This window comes from Microtus ochrogaster, chromosome 24 (genome assembly GCF_000317375.1).
Source record: "Microtus ochrogaster isolate Prairie Vole_2 chromosome 24, MicOch1.0, whole genome shotgun sequence".
In the NCBI taxonomy this organism is placed as follows: Eukaryota; Metazoa; Chordata; class Mammalia; order Rodentia; family Cricetidae; genus Microtus; species Microtus ochrogaster.
In genome coordinates, this window is record NC_022024.1 from 33,943,035 (window position 1) to 33,963,925 (window position 20,891).

The 20,891-nt window shown below is 47.5% G+C and overlaps 1 protein-coding gene and 1 pseudogene across 1 annotated transcript in view; one reads left to right on the forward strand and one right to left on the reverse strand.

Moving 5' to 3' along the window:
* Stab2 (stabilin 2) overlaps window positions 1–20,891 on the forward strand; it is a 135,569-nt gene that overhangs the window by 52,336 nt on the left and 62,342 nt on the right. The window contains exons 26-31 of the mRNA XM_026784626.1: window positions 4,923–5,018; window positions 5,281–5,376; window positions 7,563–7,610; window positions 8,962–9,098; window positions 9,493–9,607; window positions 12,226–12,303. Coding sequence (XP_026640427.1) covers window positions 4,923–5,018; window positions 5,281–5,376; window positions 7,563–7,610; window positions 8,962–9,098; window positions 9,493–9,607; window positions 12,226–12,303 — 570 coding nt within the window. The remainder of the gene's footprint in view (window positions 1–4,922; window positions 5,019–5,280; window positions 5,377–7,562; window positions 7,611–8,961; window positions 9,099–9,492; window positions 9,608–12,225; window positions 12,304–20,891) is intronic.
* Window positions 17,114–20,581, reverse strand: LOC102002667 (annotated as a pseudogene).

Here is a 20,891-nt window from a genome sequence, read left to right on the forward strand (position 1 = left end):
ACAGTCTCTCACATTTGTGAGACTTTCCTGGACTTTGTTAAACCTTCAGGTTGTTTCATTGGGAAATGTGTGTTTTCCCATGAGGTTGGACACTGTGCAAGGCCTAACTTTGCTTCCTGTGACAACTCCAAGCCCTTCCCTTGTGATCCTTCTGCCTTAGAGAACACATTCTCTTACATGTGTTAGGAACTGGGGCATCACGGTCCTTGAATGGTGCTTGGTGAGATCTTGAAGCCAGATCATGCCCCTCGTTTGCTCTCAGACAGAATTCACCCAACCAGTGACGTTCTGGCCTAGTCAAGGTGCCAGAAAAGGAGGTGCCAGGGAAGGAGGTGCCAGGGAAGAGGTGCCGGGGAAGGAGGTGCCGGGGAAGGAGGTCTCTAGAAGCCCCAGATGCTGCTCTTTCTCCTCCTCCCTCCTGGCACCAGGAATAGGGACCGAGTGTCTCCCCTGTGGAAGCTGTTCAGAGCTAACACTTACGGGGTGATAAATGGGTGGCTGGCCCCTGAACAGATGGAAGTACTGGGACTCCTTGGAATCTCATCACCACCAAACAAAGAGGTCTTCTTGGAGGTCTTTCTAGTGAGATCCCCTCAGAGGTGGCAAAAGGGTAGTGAGGTGACCAGGAGAAAGGGTAAGAGGAAACGGGACTGTGCAGCCAGCAGCATGCAGGACACTACCCAGCCCAGGGAACCTTCTAGGTCCCTTTAGGTCAGTGTGTCCGTAGTGCTAAGGGCTCATTATGCTAATATCTCAGTGACTTAGACATGTCTTAGGCACTGTGCTGTTGCTGTGAAGAGACACCATAACTAAGGCAACTTAGAAAAAAAAACAGTTAATTGGGGGGTTGTTTACAGTTTCAGAGGGTTAGTCCATGACTGTCATGGTGGAGAACATGGCAACAGGCCAGCAAGCATGACACTGGAGCAGTCACTGAGAGCTTACATCTTATCTACAAGTTGGAAGCAGAGAGAGCCTGGGCCTGACATGGGTTCTTTAAACCTCAAATCCCTCCCCCAGTGACGTACCTCTTCCAACAAAGTCACACCTCTTCCATCAAAGTCACATCTCCTCCAATAAGGCCACGCCTCCTAATCCTTCCCAAAACAGTTCCATCAACTAAGGACCAAGCATCCAGATATCTGAGCCTATGGGGACCATTTTCATTCAAAACACCACAGACCACAATGGGTGTTTCTTAGGCAGTGACGACTAGGGGTGGGGAAAGTATAAGGACATATCTGGATCACTGGGCAGTCTGGTTGTAACAGAAAATCCAGTTCCCTGTGCATTCCTGGTGAGAATTAAAAAAATGGCGTGGCCATGGAAAATAGAATAGCAACTCTCCAGAAAATTAAAGATGGGATGGCCATAGGAAACAATAATTCAACTGCTCCAAAAGAATTAAAAGCAGGGCCTTCAAGGGATGCTTGTATAACCACGATGCTCAGAGCATGGTTCACACTGATCAAAACTTGAAGCAACAAGTAACGAAACCTCAGTCTTAGGAAGGAATCTCTGGCCCATGCCACAGCCTAGATGAGCATGGAGACCTCGGTCAGTAGCAGCCTAGGGGACCGTGGCTCCTTTCCTATGGGATCTCTAGAGGAATCCGATTTATAAAGGCAGAGGGTGGAAATGCAGCTGCCAGGGCCTGGTGTGGGGGATGGGGTAGGTCATGAGCAGGGGGTTTCAGTTCTGGAGATGAGGAAAGTTCTAGAGCCGCGTCAGTGATGGAGGAAGGACAGCAGTGTGAGTGTGGCTGACACCATTGGAGTGTGAAATGGTGAGTTTTATCAGGCATGCTTTACCAAAAAAACCTTAAGAAGATGAAGGAGAGGGGGAGTTCTATGGCTCGCACAGCTGTAACGACCGCATGCAGATGCAGGCGTGGTACGGTGCAGGGCTCACAGGGCCACACGGTGGTGGTCTAGACGGCCCCAACTACTGCCCAGTCTCCTGGGTCAGATGTTCTGCGGCAGCTCCAGCCTTACCCCTGCTCTCTTAGGCACAACAGCGTACATCTTGTGATCATTTCTACCTAAACCCAGGATCCCTTTTCTCTTGTTGGCTCAAACTGATGACTCTCATGGCCCTCCTCATTCCTATCAGCCCAGGCAGAAATCGGGCCCCATGGCAGGGTCTGTGCGGGCAGGGACAAACTCAATCTTACACTCTCTGCTGGGGACCGGGGCTGAGGGGGAAACCATGTTCTCTTATATAAACCAGAAGAGAGAATAGTGGTGTCCCCGAAGCTATTTTCTAGAAAGAGAGAGCAGATGCCGGCAAACAAAATAAAACAGATGCTTACGTAAGCATTTGCACAGTCTCTCACTCGTCTGACACTCCTTGTGAACCTAGTTGGTTGCGGGAGACGATCAAGCACTAGGGCCAAGGCCCACAAGTCACACTAGGCAAAAGATCTCATGTAAGGTGGCAGACCCACATGAGTAACAAAGTGACGAGCACTTTAAAGCCCACGCCGAGGGAGCACATGGTCTGCCTGTCGCACCAGGGTATCCGGTGGCCGCTGTCCCATTTACCCTTCTGATTTCTCTGACAGCAGAGCCTGCGCAGGAGTCTAGAGAAAAGGCGCTCTCAAATGAGCCCTCAGGAGGGTAATCATGGCGGAGCCCGCTGCAGACTCATGCCTCACCAAGCACTCAGCAAATGACTGCACTTTGGTTCATTTGTGTCACCAGGCTGCCTTTGAGAAGGGCAGAGAGAAATGCCTTGGTGTCTGTATTCATTTTCCAGGCCTTGCCATAGCAAAAGTGTCACAAACTGGGCTTCGGAGAACAAACATATTGTCTCATAATCTGGAGGCCTGAGATCAAAGTCAGCTGGTGCCTGCTTCTCAGGGACTCTGGGGGAGCCTGTCCCCTGGTCCTTCCCTAGCCTTGGGGGACCTGCTGGCCCTTTTTGGTAGAGACACGTTAACTGACCTCCAGCTTGGCATTCCCATGGCGCGCTCTCTGCGTGCACACGTCTCCTGCGTTTCACATGGATGCTAGAGTCAGATTAGAGTCAGGGTCCTGGCTACTCCAACAGGAACTCATCTTAAATCACATGCGCAACAACTACCCTATTTCTAAACAAGATCATGTTCTGGGGGCTGCCGGCCCTTAACAGATGAGTTCGAGGTTGAAGAAGAGACTCCAGCATGGACAGCATCTATACCCTCTTCCTACAAACAAATGTTGAACGTCCTGAGGGGAGACGGAAGAAAGAAAGGGCCTCTATGACATCTTTGGGAAATCAAATAAGCCCCGCCTAAGAGGGCCTTCACTTGGTTGCAGTTGCCTTAGGAGGTTTTAGACACACTGAATGAATACTGACTTTAATTTCTATGAATGTTGCTTTAAAGAGGCAAGCCATGTCTGGATGAAAGGCATGAAGGAGTATTAGGGCTGGGGACACGGAGGTGCTGTGCTGACAGCAGGAGGAGGGAATTAAGCCTCTAGTTGGTGAGCTTGTGGTCAACCATATGCAGGGTGTGCTTGGCTTTCCTGTGGATATAAAATACTGTCCGCACACATATAATATACACGCTTGCCTTATAAAGCTCACAGAGCAGGTGCCCCTGTTGAAAACAAAATTCATACAATGGAAGTTTTGTTCACTTCTTCCTCCAGCTGAAAGATCTTGTGTCAGCTCCCACTGGGGTGTATGTGTGCTCCCAAACCCCACCCTAAACAGCCCTTCTCCAGTCGTCAATCTTCCTCACGTCTCTTCGTCTTTCTTGACAGCTTCTCTCAGTCTGAATGCCTTCCCCTGCTCGCGTGTCCTCCCTCAAGGCCCAGCAGGGTCCCACTTCTAAAAGAGCATCCTCAGAGACCATTCTAAGCCCGCCCACCCCCTCTGAACAGTAGTCTAGTCCCAGAGACGCACCTTAGCAGCCAGTGACTCCACAAGACCTGTGTCCCTTCTTTTTCAGTTTGTTAAGATCAGACCCTTCTCGTTCATCTTTTAATGCACTTCTGTCTTTCTCTGAGTTTGTTGTTGGTTCCACGATAACCCCAAAACAGCTGTTTTAACATTTAAACGAAACAGCTGTGCTGTTTAACTCAATTGGAGAAATTCTTTTAAAATCGTGTTTGAAATGTCAGGATATTGCATTTTCGTGGGAAACAGCTGGGGAGACAAGGTGGGAAATTCATTAGGAGCCAATGTGCTGGTTTTCCTTCTGGCCTTTTCTTTGCTCGGGTTGTTAGTTTGTTTCCTTTACATCGTAGTGATCAACTGCAGCTTCATCTGTCCATTGTCTGCCATGGACCTGAAAATGTTCTCCTGTTACTATGTTGCTATACGTTATCGGTTAGCTATTGATTCTCCCCACCGAGCAAGTGAGGGCTGGAATAGAGGCTGCACCCGCATGCCTCCTGTAGCAGGGGACTAAGCCCTGAAAGAGAGGCATTGACTAGATACATGAAGCTACATCAGCCGCTGGGCTATGTGCTGTGGGTTGTCCATGCAGAAGTGATGCCCTGAATCCATCTACTCGACAGGGAGGCATTATTTGAATTAAGCAGAGTGTCATCAAGCTGGCAATAGCCGTGTCCATGGATCCCCACCAAGCTGATAAGCCACAGCTTGCTTAACCTTTCTCTCTAGGAACAGGGTCGGCTTTTCTATTGCGAGAGCCATTGAGTCTCAGCTCTCTTTATAGGACTTTGTGAAGTCAATTTTTTTAAGAGAAAGTAAAAAGGACTGTGATTGGCCATCGCAATGCTAATGGTAACCAATAATGTAGTAATCAAAGGCAGCTGGCTATGTACAGTGACTAGCAGTCTGGAATCTAGTCTCTGTTCTTTAGGAGGGTTGAATGGCTGTGGTTTCCACGGTCTGCTTTTCGGTGTAGCGGGGTGCAAGGCTTGAGAGCGCTTGCTTCGGTAATCCCTTCTGTGTTCCTGGAATTACAGAATGAATGTGAGTGCAAGAAAGGATTCCGAGGAAATGGGATCGATTGTGAGCCAGTCATTTCATGCTTGGAACAGGCAGAGAAATGTCACCCCCTGGTGAGTTACGTGATGTTTCCTTCAGTTCTAAAAACACAGAAAACTCTTAAGAACAAAAATCGGGTTGTGTGGCCACTTCTTGTGGCGAGCATAAGACCCCTGAGCCATCAACTTGAAGGAGGTTTGGCTCCTGGTTTCAGAGGTTTCAGTAAACGGTCACCTGGCTGTATGGCCTCTGGGCTGTGTGTGGTGAGGCAGAGCATCGAGTGAGGAGCGGGGAGTGATCAAAGCAAGTCGTGATGTCCATCTTGGTTTCTCTCAGGCCACCTGTCAAGCCGATGCCTCTGGCGTGTGGAGATGCGTTTGTCAAGAGGGCTATGAGGGAAATGGCCTCCTGTGCTATGGGAACATGCTCATGGTAAGTCCCTAGGGAGACCCTCACGTGCAAAGTCAGAGAGGGCACACGGCCAGAAAATGAACGTCTCGGCGAAGATAGCCTGAGACTTGTTTCCTCTATGGACCCTTTGTCCGGGAGGTTCTACACCAGGACGCCTGGTTTTTTCAGACACCTCACACGTTCGGGGGGGGGGGTGTCACTCGTTTTCACAGGCTGCAGCCGCTTATATTTGGCACTTTTGGCACACAGACTTCCCAAGTGAGCAGCTGGCCTACCTCTACTGGGCTGCTCTCCATTGGGTCTTATGAACACCCTGGGTTTATCCACCCTGAATGAGGTGGAGTGTGTGTTTGTGTGTGTGTGTGTGTGTGTGTGTGTGAATGCGTGTGAGCATGTGCACACGCAAGTGCCCTCTGTGTACCAGGTGTCTTACTGGGTCCTTTATGCAGCAGCTTCTCATTTAAACCTCATAACAACTATCTAGGATTAATGCCATTTATGATGCCCATTTCTCAGGTCCATAAACTAAGGCAAAGCACGCTTACTTGCCTGAAATGTTGGTATCTGTCTAAGTTCCAGGCCCAACATTTAATCAACAGTATAACATGTTCTAGCCATGCAGTATGGGTCACACTGAACAATCACTAGCTCTCCATCCGCCCCACCCCACACTACACTATAGATATCAAGTGGGGAGGAGTTGATTTCTATCAGTTATCAAAATCCTGGGTTTCAACACCAGATAAATGAAAAAGAAATAAAAAGGTATGGTGTGTTATAGATAAAAGGAAAAACAGAGCCAGAGGCAGATACCTGGGAGAGCCCAGACTGAGCCATGTGAGGAGAAGACAGTGTGAGCGGAGCCACCGACCGAGAGGGGTGGCCTGGGCCTAGAGGTAGAAGGTCCGAAAGGGCCACGTGGCCAAAATGGCCGATTCCATAGGGAAGAGCCTCTGGGGGAAGGGCAGCCCAACCTCTGGGCTGGAGAGTTCAGAGTGGGTCAGGGTATAACAGCCAGAAGGACCCTGTAACAGCTGGGGACTGAGGGATGCTGGGAGACCTGGTGGGCATGTCAGTAGGCCTGTAACAGCTGGGGACTGAGGGATGCTGGGAGACCTGGTGGTCATGTCAGTAGGCCTGTAACAGCTGGGGACTGAGGGATGCTGGGAGACCTGGTGGTCATGTCAGTAGGCCCCTCCGTTAGCAGTTTGTCCTGGTTTGTTAACATTTTTTCTCACCATTGTTCTTCTCTCGCAGTCGGGTTCTGGTTCCTCTTCTCTGAAACCTTCCTTCCAGAAATTCCCTAGGACCTATAGCCTCCCAAACAAAAGCCACTCCAGAGCTAGTCCCCAGGCTCCTATCGCACCTCTCCCTCCACACACCCACCCCTGCAATGTTCAGGAAGGTCCCACCCTTTTCCCCTCATAGGCATTCCTTCAAGAAGCTGCCCCTAAGCCACACCTGGAGTTTGGACTCCCTCATCTGCTGTCCATGTCCCCAAACCCTCCAGCAGTTCCAACTCCCCACCAAGTCCCTAACCTTCCTAACAAACTAAAGTTCAAAGCCTCTGCTGTTCCTGCCTGTCCCTGCTCCATCTTCACCCAGGCATGGCTCAGATCCCTCCAAAGCAGCTGTCTGCAGGCCATGGTGAGGTCACAGTGTGAGCCCAGGGACAGTAACCCCATGCCCCAATCTTCAGCTCCTCACTGGCTCTGAGTGGGCGCTGTTTCCTGAGCTCAGGGGATCTCCTTGGGGTCTAGGTTGCTGTTTCTTACCAGCTAAGTTCTGATGTGAAAGAGCTTACATTGGAAAAGCTAGACTTACCTCAGTCTAACAGGCAATGTCCAAACTGTAGACCACAGGCCTATGCACCCCAAGATAGCTAGGATCCAAAATTTATAAAATTTATAGAAAACATTATCAGATCTGTTTTGCAATTTTTTTTTCTTTGTCTTTACTCTTTGTTATGTGGTTTTCAAGTGTGAACTTTGTAGATAGCAACATTGCTCCGTCGCGTCCTCTGGAGGACAGTCAGGCCCCTGAGTGTGAAGGCCATCTGCAGCTCTTGCTCTCACAGCAGACTGGGAAGCCTGGTTCTACAGAGATCACAGCTCACGAGGGTGGGGTCAGGCTGTCCGGAACCCCCCTGAGATGATGTTTCTGTGTTCTCTCCCCGTCTTCTGCCCTCCCTTCAACAAATGGATAAGGAACTGTCACGTCTCTCTGAAACAGCTGTGTTTTACCAGTGGATAAACGTGAGTCCCTGCATTTGCACCTTCACGTCAGCAACATAAATCATTTTAGGGGACTGGAGTTTGTGCCGTAGGAAATGGGGGGGGGTGCTGAAAAGCAGCACCCCACCTTGCCTGCACTTTAGAATCATGGGGCACCACACCCCGGGAGACTCTGATCTGTTAAGTCAGGGGCTTGGTCTGGACACTGGTGCTAATATGTATAGCCAAGCTGGGAAGTGATGGCCCGGGTTAAGCTGGGGCAGAGAGTTACACGCAGTTCAAATACATAAGGATGGTACTATCCACCGTAGTTCTCTCTTTGAAAGCATAACACGATTCATGCCCTAGTGCACCAAGCTTTAGACCTACAGCTAACATCTTCATATATGCTTGGCTCTCTGCTCAACATGCTGGGAGAGCTTACTCTTCACCCCACTGGAGTTTTGTACAGAGTCCAGGCTCACCCTGCTCCAGCGTCTGACCTAGTCAGACATCCTAACAGATTGTTTGTCTCTTTAAATAAGTTTGTACCAAAATAGGTCTTGTTTAGCCAGTGCTTCCTCAGAGAACAGCTCCCCATCCATTCCAGAACATTCCAGGGACCACTTGTTTCTACAGTGGAGGTTCTCTGTACACCTCCTCCTGCAGGCAATCAAAGGACTGGTTCCTCTCCGAGCAGGTTAGCTTCCCTCCAACCACACATGCACAACGGTGTCGCCCCACACGCGATGGCAGCCCAGGAGCGGGTCAGACAGGACATACTTCCCCCAACCTGCTTTAATGCTGTAGTGTTGGATGTTTCACACCAGTTCCAGCATGAGTATCCAGCAGAAAATCAGAAAGTTCTCTAAACCAAGATTTAGTGTTTGGAGTTGGTTTTCATTTTTGGTTGATTTTTTTTTTCATACAATGGTTGAACATAGCAGTAGACTTTCTGGGCATGAAAGAGACGCAGTTAAGTCTGACCCAGGCCCTCATTCTGCCTACTCTCCTCAAACGCTGACTCTAAAAACATCAAAGAACTCAGGTAGTTCTTTGTGTGCATGCACGCATACACACAACGCACATACATACACATCAAGGCTATTTAACTGGCTTTTCATTCAGACTTACGATGACAAAGTATGACCCAATCAGGAAAGTCTGTATCATTATGAAAATCCACACATTAAAAAAAAAAAATCTCAGAAAAGAATGTAAGTCATCAGTCAATGGCTGGGTGGGCTTGGGGAGAGAAAGTCTAGTATCTTCCCAGCACTCTCTCCCTCTAGAATTACATCACATGGAAAGCCATCATCTCTGACGGCGGCGTAAGCCAGCCTAGCTAGTCTCTAACGCTAGTCGGGCCACTTTCTTTCCTCCTGTGACTCAGGATGCTTCCCTGCAATCCATGCTGTCTGCCACCCCGAATCTCACTGTCCTCGTGCCTTCCCGGCAAGCCATTGAGGACATGGACAAGAATGAGAGAACTTTCTGGTTGTCACGGAACAATATTCCAGCCCTGATAAAGTGGGTGTCATTTACCTTGTTTTCCATGTTGTGTGACTGGCATCAGTGCAGAGAAACTACGTGACGCTTGCTGTCCTAGGACGTCCCTAGCCACCCTCCCCTGGGTCAGGGGACTTTACCTGTTAACAGCTGACTCTAAACCAAGCCCTGGGGTTTGCATACCATTTGGTTAGCCCTGCCAACACCTCTGAGATAGGTGCTACAATTTATTCCCATTTGATAGATGTAACAGCAAGGCACAGAGTGGTGATGACTAATTCCAGCTGAGACTGACCACTGCAGGGGAGAAGATGAAGTCTGAGGGTGCTAGTCTGCCACGGGACTTGTTCTCCTGGTCAGTGACACTAGCTGGTGCATGGATATTGACTGTGACCCTTATGATCTGATGCTGTAGATATCACACAGTAAGAGGCACATATGGAGGGGCTGATCTGCAGAACCTGTCATCCTCCGACATGCTAGCAACATCTTTGCAAGGAAGCTTCCTTCGCCTGGACAAGGCAGATGGGGTAAGAGCAATGTCAACTGGCTGTCTGGAGCACGGTACCTTTACTCATGCTGTCCTCTCTCAATTTTTGTGATGGGAATTTACAGGAGCTTGTGTGAGCATCACCCAGTTGCAACAATGATCACACATGTACACACTTAAAAAACAAAAACAACTGGGCTACAGCAGTATATTCATTAATGTTCTCATCACTGTGATCAAGCGTTTGAAAAAAGCAACTTAAGGTTTGTTCAGCTCACAGTTTGAGGGGAAGTCATGATGGCAAGAGCTCAAGGCAGATGATCACACAGCCTACAGTCAGGAGAAATTAATAGGGAGAGTGGCTAGCTTTCTATGGTTTATGCAGTCCAGACTCCAGCTCATACACTCATGTTTCTGATATGTAAGGTAGGCCATCCTGCCTCAGTTAACCTAGTTTTTAAAGTCCCTTGTAGACATTCCCTGGGGCTTGTTCCACGGTGATTCTGAATCCCACCAAGTCGACAATCACTATTAACCATCACTAAAGGGAAATCAGTTTATCCAATGGAGTGCCACTGGGTATACCAACCATACTCCAGGGCAAACCAACACACAATGAACCTCATGTTTCTTTTCAGGGGGTGCTTTTCATTTTGTTTGGCATCTTTTGTCTTATTGTCGTTTGTTTTAATTTTCATTTTTGTGTTTTGGGGGGGGTTAAAGAGAAAGAACATAAAGTCAGGGAAGGAAGTGGGGAGAATTTGGGAGGACTTGAAGGGAAGGGAAAAACATGATAAAGAATATATTGTATGAAAAAAATTTAAGAAAAAAGACAAAGACTTTCAGAAGCAGTGATCCAAAATGCAGACCATGGAGCTCCTCCTGACATGTCCTAGAGAGGGAAAAGGGCAGTGAGTGCCACAGCTTTGGTGCAGAGTTAAGTAACACTGGTAACCCACAGCTCCTAACAGAATCATCGCCAGTAACCGGATGTCATGGGAGTTAGCCGGACTGCAAGCCTGTAATGCACACAAGTGCATCTTGATGCTGCAGCCTGGGCAGTGGCCATGGAAGAGTGAGAGTCCAGAGAAACCGGTTTTCTGGCATTCCTGGAGTCTATCAAGGACTCATGTGCCCATCTGAGGGGGAATTCTGGCTTAGTGGCTGCGAGTGATCAAATGTTAGTCTTCCCATGAGTGGATCAGAATGAGAGTTCTAACATGCAAATGGGAACAGCTGCGGACAGAAAAGGCTCAGAACTTCCCAGCTTACCTTTCAGCCTAGGAGAATTAGAAAAAGAGCCCACTGAGTTGAGTCTAAACATTAGGCTCGTTGGCTAATGTAGATAGCAGAAAACAAGGGCCTCCATAGATACTTTATAAACCTTCTTTTGTAAATCTTTGGAAATTCTAATGACATTCATATTATATTCTCAATTGTTTAAATAAAATATATGAGATAAAGATTTTGGGTACATATTTTGGGCATGGTGACATACGCCTTTCAACCCAGCCCTGAGGAAAGCAGAGGCAGGTGGCTCTCTGTGAGTCCAAGGTCAGCCTGATCTATATAACAAGCACCAGGCCAGCACAGTGAGACCATGTCTCAAAAAAATAAAATATTTTTTTATAAAAGATAATGGTGCAAAGATGCAGCTAGTGAGAAAGAACATTGAGGAATATTGCACAGCTGTATCTATCTGCCTAACAACACTACAGTCTACAAATAAATAGGTGAGCCCAGCTTGGTGCCGTGGAACTGTGATCCCAGCTACTCCAGAGGCCCAGGCAGGAGGACTACAAGTTCAAGGCTTCCTGGATATAGAGTAAGGTCATGGCCAGCCCTGGGCAACTTAGTGAGTCCCTGTTTTGAAATGAAAAGTAAAACGTGGGTTGGAGACGTAGCTCAGTGGAAGAGCACATATGTGAAGTCCTATATTCAACCTCCGGTGCTCTCGGAAAATCAAATCACTGGAAGAAGGGATCTGAATGTTCAACATCCCAATCATGTTGAAAGAATGATTCAAATGACAGAGCCAAAATACCCTAATTAGATCATTGCACAGTGTATATAACATACTGAAGTACCACAGTGCACACAAAAGGTAGGCATGGTAAATTGTTTGTTAATTTACAACATGCCTTTGTGTATACTCAGATGTGATTACTGTAGTCAGGCTAGTCCACTGGTGTTCCAAACCAACAATTTCCTTAGCAATGTTAACATCCACCCTGGGGTGTCACAGGCTATCCAGGTCCCAAGATAAATCAGTCAAGGACCTGACTCTGAGGAGATAATCATTAAATATACATTTTTCTTAAGTTCATTCCTGTGTCTAACACAATAAAAAACATCCCCTTTAACAAAACAAGATGTGACAGGTGGAATGCTGTGTTTCCATGAAATGTGCTTGCTCAGGGTTAGGCAAGCATCCCTCCTCCCTAACTAAGATCTAGGAGGAATTGCAAACCGAAGTCCCAGTGGGAAAAGAAAATGAAACCAAAACAATTAGCGCTCAATTGCTATTGATTGGTAGACAGTCACTGTCTATACGGCCCAAAACTCTGAAGGTTACCGCTGCTCAAGGGGCAGGCACCCCAGAGGTGATGCAATTCCCCAAGGACACTCACCTCCCCCTGCTTGTGCTTATGATTGCAGAATATCACCATTGAGGGGGCATCCATTGTGGACGGTGACAATGCAGCCACAAACGGAGTGATACACGTCATCAACAAGGTAAAGATACCCCTACCCATCAGGCAGAATTGCTTCCCCCTCTGTGATGGTTTACTATATAGTGCTGTTTGGGGGCAAATAAAAAAATACTTAGCCTTAGTATCAAATGGACCTTAAGTGTGTTTCATCTCGGTTAGAACCTCATGAAGACTCTCTTCACTCAGTCAGACTCGGCTGTACCTCATGCCACCTGCATCTGCAGCAGGGCTCCCGTTGCATGCGGCCTTAAATGCATACTCTCTCTTGGATATGGAAACATCTTAAGAGGCACAAGCCTAAAGTCAAGAACGGAGGGGAGGGGAAAGCAACTGGCTACCACTATCCACTCTCCTCCCTGCACTATTGGATCCTAAAATGAAGGGGTACAGAAAGCCCTGATAAAAAAAATAGGAAAGCACAGAAAAACTACCCTAAGATTTTCATCTTTCACCTAAGTCCCAATTCAATAGTGTTTACAGAATACTACAAGAAGAAAAAAATGGGAAACGGGATTGTAAGCCAACCCATAATTTTCAGCTACTACACTGAAAACTTGCGAGTACACTGGAAACTTTCAGAAGGTGGAGGGCTAAGGGAACAATTAATTGCATCTTAGTTAAAATTGCTCTCCCTTGGTACTTATATATTCAGTTTTTAAAAGCCATAGCTCAACTATTTCTGTTCAAAAGAGAGGCTATTTGTGACTCTCTGTGTTTTTTAGTCTTTGCAATCCTTCAGCATGATCCAGAATCTTAAAACACAACACTGTTAAGCAGGAGATTTGGTGCTTATGGGAAATTATAACTGCATGTGATACCAAGTGACATTGCTTCTCAGCATCTGTACTTTCTTAGTCTTAGCTTCCCAGAGTACTAAAATACCTTTATAAAAAAATCATTTAAAAAAAAGATATATAAATTGGGCTGGGGAGATAGCTCAGTAGGTAAAGTGTTCGTCATACCAGCCTTGAAAAGCTGAATTCAGAGCTCTAGTGCCATGAAAAAAAGATGGCTATAGCTTCATGGAACCTGCAAACCCAACATAGGAGAGCAGAAACAGAAAGATCTTTAACCAGCCTGTCCAGCCGAAATACTGAGCTCTGGGCTCAGAGTACACAAACACACACGGTCACCTCTTCTCCCTTCTGTTATTTTTATGAACACAACTTCCTTAGTAAGACGGCATCTCTTACTCTGAGCTCTTTACCATGGGAGAGTAACCCCAACCCTTCTGTGGCCTTCCCACACAGCCTGTGTCTACATAGTAAATGTTGAAGTGTTAGTCTGGGCTTGACCTCCTGTCTACCTGTATCACCTTGTTGAAGTTAGATAGCCTACCTCCTGACTAGCTAGCTGTAGGACCTTGTTGAAGTTACACAGCCTCTCCGAACTTCATCCATCTTCCTTTGTGGGGATTAAATAACACCCTCTACTTCAAGACTTGCTACTAAAGGACCCTCGGCAAATGCTGATTTGATTCCATTCTTCCTTCGAAATCTTATGGGATTTTCCGTATGGCACTTATTTGGCATAACCACCAATTGTCCTATAGTGATGCCTGTTTCCTGGGACCCTTTAGTGACTATCCTGGGAGGCGTGTGGCCCCATCTCTGTGTCCCTCATCAGAACAAGCACCTTGCTCTATATATGATAATTGGAATTTCTGAAGGTCCATTAGGTTCCAGGCACTGTGCCAAGGGTCACTCCCACCTGGTTTCCCTTTTATTTCTTACAACACTAAGATGGTGAGTGCTCTATCATCCTCATGTCAACACTCCAAGTTAAGTCACTGGGCTAAGGAGGGACTCACGGGAACATGAAAAGTTTATGATTGCTCTCTTCTTTGCCCCTGGATTGTGCAGTTCCCTGAAAAACTCCTATCAACTGGCATCGTGCCACCTTTGATAACACCATTATGTACAGTCGTGTGGGCTGTGTGCTGCATAAAGGTATTTGGCCACAAGAAATCCAGCCCACAGTACTTTGCTTTGTGCCCATTAGAGTTATAAAAAAATAAAACCCTCCTCAAGGGGTAACTTTTATGAAGTCTGGTCTTCATAAATGTGTGGCATGAACCTGACCTTAGATGGAGTCTTAGGGTTTATAAGGCTGTGATGAAACATCATGCCCAAAAAGCAAGTTGGGGAGGAAAGGTCTTACACTTCCCTATCACCGTTCATCACCAAAGGAAAGCAGGACAGGAACCTGGAGCTGATGCAGAGGCCATGGAGGGGGGCTGCTTACTGGCTTGCTCCTCGTGGCTTTCTCAGCCTGCTTTCGTATAGAACCCGGGACCACCAGCCTGGGGAAGGCACTACCCACAATAGGATGGGCCTCCTCCATCCATCGCTAATTAAGAAAATGCCTCAAAGGCCTGACACAACCTGATCCTATTTTCTTAGTTGAGGTTCCCTCTCCTCAGATAACCTTATCAAGCTGACATAGCACAGGTGGGACCATGTTTATTCGTGGCAAGGGTCTATCATGTCACCCATCTGTGTGGATGCCAAAAATGCTGCTACATAAGATGGAATCCAGCCCGTTTGCTGTATATGTGAAAACTACTACACTATAGTCCCTTGCTCCTGGCGCTGCTCGGTCTAGCCACAAGGGAAACTGGGAAGTGTAATCTTTTAGCAGGAAACTATCATTCCTAACACTGACTATATAAAAACATACAGCAGGGACATTGTAGCTGTTTTCTGCTGGAGTGGGTAGTTCTGGGTCCACTGAGAAGGAGTCCTCTGGTCATATAGTAGGGAGTCTTAACTTGATGGGTTGCAATGGGTCATGCAATTGCTGCCCTGCATTCTTGAAGAGACTTGGAAAATAATTAGAGAGCTGAAAGCAGATGATGTGGTGACAGAATTAAACCAAGTGATTTTCTGGGAAGGTTGTGGTTTTGAGAGGAACAGAGGCAGGGGAAACAGAGCAGGTTGCTGAGAGGAAATGGACAGAGTTGATGTAGGCATCAGTGAGCAGTCTCACTGCCAGAGAAGTGAGCATGGAGTTGATGTCGGCTGTCAGGGACTGGTCCCACTGCCAGGGAAATGAGCTAGAAATAGCAGGGAGCTGCAGAGCATCGAAGAGAACAGGAGAAAATAGAGGACCAATGTAAAGAACTGTCAGGTCTGCGGTAGAAAGGATGAAGGTCCCCTTAGCCAGTTTCTCCACATCTAAAAGATCTCTTGCAGATTTATCAGGAACAAACAGAGCTGTTGTAGGGTGAGAGTTATTTAGACAGCTTACATGGAACATTTTATTTAGGTATAGGGTGAGATTCAGTAAAGCAAATTTTAAAGGATTAGATAAAAATAAAAGTATGAGGATAATAAGGAAGAAAGGAGTAATCCACAGGAGGAAGGTTTCAAAACTCAGAAATGTTCCTGCCTTCCTCTAATCTAGGCGCTGGAAACAATCTGTGCGTAAAGAACCAGATAGCAAATATTAAATTGCCAGGTCCCCTATCTCCGTCACTACTCAGTTCTGCCTTTGTGATACAAAATAGCCCTCAGACAACATGTATAAGAAATTTCTGAGACTGGGTTCCAAAAAAAAACTTTATTTTTTTGGCAGTGGTATAACAAGTTTTAATTCACAGTAGATACTCTGAAAATAGGTAAACAACAACAACAAAAAGATCTGAGCAGCCCTCAGATTTGACTAGTGAGCCAATAGTTATAGAAGATTCACAACCGCCTGAATGCATGTTACAAGCATTGCATGCAAATGCTACATTTCTGAAAATCTATATAGCCACACCGTAATGCTTCCTGTGTGTGTTCTTGATTTCTAGTCTAAATGTGCTAAAAAAAAATTGTCTTATCTTTTAATGGAGAGATGACTTGTCACTATAAAGTCCACACTGGAATGCAGTCCTGCCTCTGCAAACTCTTGATTTATAAAGGAACACTTATTGTGAACTGCTTACAAGACCCTAAGATAGGGATATTTTTAATAATGAAAACATTTAGTTTTTCTATGAGTTGTATTCTTTAAAGCTTTCAGGAGAAAACTGAAAATATAAATAAAAAGTATAATATTGCAAGCTAATATTAACAGAATTTAATGTTCAAATATGTATTTTTGCCAGGCAGTAGTGGTGCACGCCTTTAATCCCAGCACTCGGGAGGCAGAGCCAGGCAAGCCTGGTCTGTATAGTGAGTTCCAGAACAGCCAGGGCTGTTACACAGAGAAACCCTGTCTCAAAAAACAAACAAAAAAAGAAAATCAAAAACAACAACAAAAAAGAGCTAGAGACTGGAGAGATGGCTTAGTAGTTAAGAGCACTGGCTACTCTTCCAGAGGGCCCTGGTTCAATTCCCAACAACCATATCGTGGCTCACAACCATCTATAATAGGATCTGATGCCCTCTTCTGTCATACACATCACTCATATATAAAATAAAATATAAATTTTAAAACTGTGTTCTTAGAAAGTCATATACATAGCAATGCTCTTTTCTCTAAATATAGCTATCTTCTTGGTTGATGCCCAAAATACTCCGAACAATACTCTTATTTTCAACCAGTCATTTACAAACAAGCAGAAATTTCCTAAAAGGAGAAGACAAGTATTTGTAGATTTCAGTTTTATATCATTTGATGGACGCTACTAGGAGAATAAGCCATATATGGAATATCAAAACTTAATTCACATGACAGGGGAGTGGTTACACTTAAGAGTCACTAAGAGACTGAACTACGGGAATCAGTACATTTGGGATAATAACATTTGCTTCTTAACCCAAGTCTTCCTGAGCACCTGAAACATGGAGAAAAAGCCACAGAAACCAGCACAACAAAGTCAGCTCAAACTTCTGCCTGGAACTTTAAGCTGAGTTTTCTGGTTCACACTTAAAGCTCAGTCTGTGTTTAACATTTTTAAGTTGAGATGTATCAAAGCCTAGAAGCACTGAGGGTCTGTGGCCTTCTATTGCTTTCAAACAAATATATCTTCTTGTTCCAAAAAACAAAGCCACATTAACTCTTTCCATCTTCAAGAATAAAGACAACAGTTCTACTTCTCTTCTGCTAGGATATGGTTTCTTATGGAAATACTCTTTAAGAAACTGCCTTTTTTTCTCATAGGAGCAGTCTTTGTATTTCCTAGGATCTAATGCTAGGATCTGGAATAAATTATCATCAGCAACCGGTCCATCCGTTGTACTTTCAATCCTTTGTCTCTTCAAAAGCATAGCACTAGTCTCTTCCTCTGAGCCCGATGCTGCATCACCCTTTAGGACAGGCAAGGAAACTTTCTCATTCCTCTTCTCATCCTCTGCCCCCAGATGGCCATCTTGCCACTTTCTCTTTACTGGACACTTAGAATCAGGAATCCTTTCCCTATTGGCCAACTGCAGTTCACTGCCTGCAACAAAACCCGACCCAATTTGTCGGTCTAAGCTGTTGTCTTTGGGAGCACATTCACAATGCAGCAAATGCTGAGTGACGGCTGCCGTAGTTAAGCTTCCAGGGTAGACCCCACAACAGTGGACACACTTGAAGGCAGGAGAATTGAATACTGTACAGGCTGTCGGTATAACATGGTGTCTGTCCTTCAAATGTAACATGTAGGCCTCGGTTATCATGAATGTGCTCAAACAGAGGGGACAGGTCAGCTCTTGTTTGCCAAGAAGCTTAGGTACAGCCTTAACCTGAGGCCTCACCTTAACATACAAGGGAACCAGTGATGTGGAATGTATCCCCGAGAGGATAGCCAGGCAGACTTCCTGTTCTCCCATCTTCTCTCTTGGCAGAGTGATGATGAAATCAAGATAGGGGAACAACAGGTCGCCATTAGCATCCAGGCTCAACTGGAAGCCCCTGTTACTGTACTCCAAAGACAGCTTCCTCCTCCCATGGTGTTTAATTCTGCTATGCTCCAAGAAATCCTGCAGGCTGTGGAAAGCAAATGGGCAAAACAGGCACCCTAAGCCATGTGTGAGCAAGTGGTACATTAGCTCCTCCTCTGAGACCAGGCATTTGCAGGAGAGGCACCGCACGGCCTTCTCCATTGTCCACTTCAGAAATGGCGCACATACTGCCAGCTTTACTGGCTCACGCTTCTCACTGGAGTTGGACTCACTTGGTTTGTGAGCCACTTCCATGTGAGCCTGGTAGACATTGGACGGGAAGAATACATTGCAAATTGGGCAGGTTTTCCACTGCTTGGCCTGCCTGACAACCATATTCACCTTCACCTCGGGTAAAGAGACCTGAACAAACAGATTCTGGTCTGCAGTGTTTACCGGCCCCGGAGAGGAGGACAAGCTAGGTAGAGCACTGGAAATCTGTGGACCCACACTGGGGGACAGGACTTGGTTGGGCACCTGGGGCGGAGTGACAATCATGAGGCTAGCACCCTGAGGAATAATAGGCAGAGTGACAGGCACTGGGTCCAGCATGTAAATGGGTTTCCCATTAACCTGTGTCCCTGTCGGGAGGAGCTTCCTGAAAACAGTGCCTGACTTGGGGAACATGGTGTTCTGTGAAGTTTCAGCTTTCACTGGCTGGCTCACTGGCAAGATGCCGGTGCCAACAGACTGACTAAGCTGGAGCACACTGGATCTAACTGGTGGGCCTGCAGGAAGGACTCTTGATGTAACAGGCTGACCAAGCAGAGGAACACCAGAGCTCACATCCCGGTTCACAGGGACATCTGAGATCATCAGCTGTTTGGGGGAATGCAACCCAGATGATACCACTTGATCTGCAGGGAGAACCCTAATGGACACTGTCTGACAAGAGGGGTGAGCCTGTGCTGAGGCAGCCTGATCTACATGGAGAACCCTGGGCTGGACTGCTGGGCCAGTGGGAAGGACCCCAGAAGTTGCTAGCTGTACAGGCATCACAGAAGCAGGGGACATCTGACCTTCAGGAAGGACTGCCAACGAGACCACCTGACCCACAGAAATTGCTCCTGGTGATGTGGTCTGCAGAACCCCAGGACTGGCAGAAACACCACAAGATAGGGTACCAGGCCTGATTTGTCTGCTTGTGGGCTCCACTGGCCTGCTTGCTGGCCTCACTGACCTGACCAGAGGTCTTGCTGGTTGACTTTCAGACCCCACTGGCTGTGTAAGGGATGAAAGCCCAGATGGGATCACTTGACTCACTGGGAGGTCACTCATTCTAACAGACTTTTTCACAGGCCCAAGGGGCTGACTCAGGGGCAGTGCAGGAGGGTCGATAGGCTTATCAGGTGAAGCCCTGTTTGAGGAGAGGACAGTCGAGTGAGCTGGAGGCTGCAGTGTGAGGCTGGTCTGGCCCGCCGGTAGAGGACTGGAGACAACAGCCGTGTGGGACTGGGCAGCAGTAGGCACAGAATCAGTGAGGCTCCAGGATGTGCCTGGGTACCCCACTGGTGGCTGTACCTGGGCAGTGGTCACAGGCTGGGTCAAGGTCACTGACTTTGCAATGGCTGGATCTGGAGTGTTCTTTGACATGGCATTACGGGACCGACGTGGCTTTGCCCTAGCAGCTGCGCGCGGAGCACTGTTTGCTGCCCTGGCCAAGCCTGCCTGTGGCTTTGGAGCAACGGGCACCTGCTTCAGAAGCCCAGGCCGCTTGTTGTGTTCTGAGATCACAGACCGCAGCTTATTCTCCAAGTCCTTGTGTAGATCTGATGTCAGAATATGGGACATCAGACCACCCTGGCTGCACACAGTGGCGCCACACTTTTTACAATAGTATCTCCCAGCCAGTAGAGTGTTGGCTTCTGGCTGCGCCTGTTCTTCCTGACTCTGAAAGCCAACATAGGCATTAAGTAAGAACTGAAAATGGGTGAAGAGCACATGCTTCTTCATGCTGCCGAAGGTGGTATTGGAAAAGCTACACTTCAAACACGTGAACTGTTTTATGTAGCCCTTCAAGGGCTTCCCATCCTGGGCACTCTGATCCTGCACGGCCATCTCGTGGAATAACGAGAAGTGCCTGCTCACCACACTGGACCGTGAAACGAATGAGCAATCGGGGCACTGGATCTGCAGCTCTTGGTCTGCCTCGTCTTCGTGGCACCGATGCAGATGTTTTTTGAGAGAAGAGAGCATGTCTGCTTCGTATGAGCAGAGGGTGCAGCAGTACGGCTTGGTTCGGAATCTCACCTTCTTTCTGAAAAGCCCCCTGGGGGCCACGTCGGGCCAGGAGGTATTGAGGAAGTACCTGTCCCCGGGGGCAAAGGCTTGAAGGGCCTGCAAGGACTCCCGGCAGCTCTGCAGCCCTACGTCCTGGAGAACGCTCTTCACCCACGGCCGCAGGATCCTGATGAAGTCCTGGCAGTCCACGGGAACTTGAAACATCGCGGAAGCGGTGGGCCCTGCAATAGCCTCTGCTCAGTGCCACAGCTCCTCCCACAGCTCCTCCGCCAGCACCCGCCTCCTCCCGCCTCCCCGCCATGCCCTGCAGCCATGCCCTCCAGTCACAGGACGGCCTCACCCGCCCTCACCCGCCCTCACCCGCCCTCTAGTCACACTGCAGCCTCGCACCTGCCCTCCCTCTCCAGTCACAAAATGGCCTCGCGCCCACCCTCCCCCCACTGTCCAGTCACGGATGGCCTCGCGCCCACCCTCCAGTCATGCCCTCCAGCCACTCAATGGCCTCGCTCCCTTC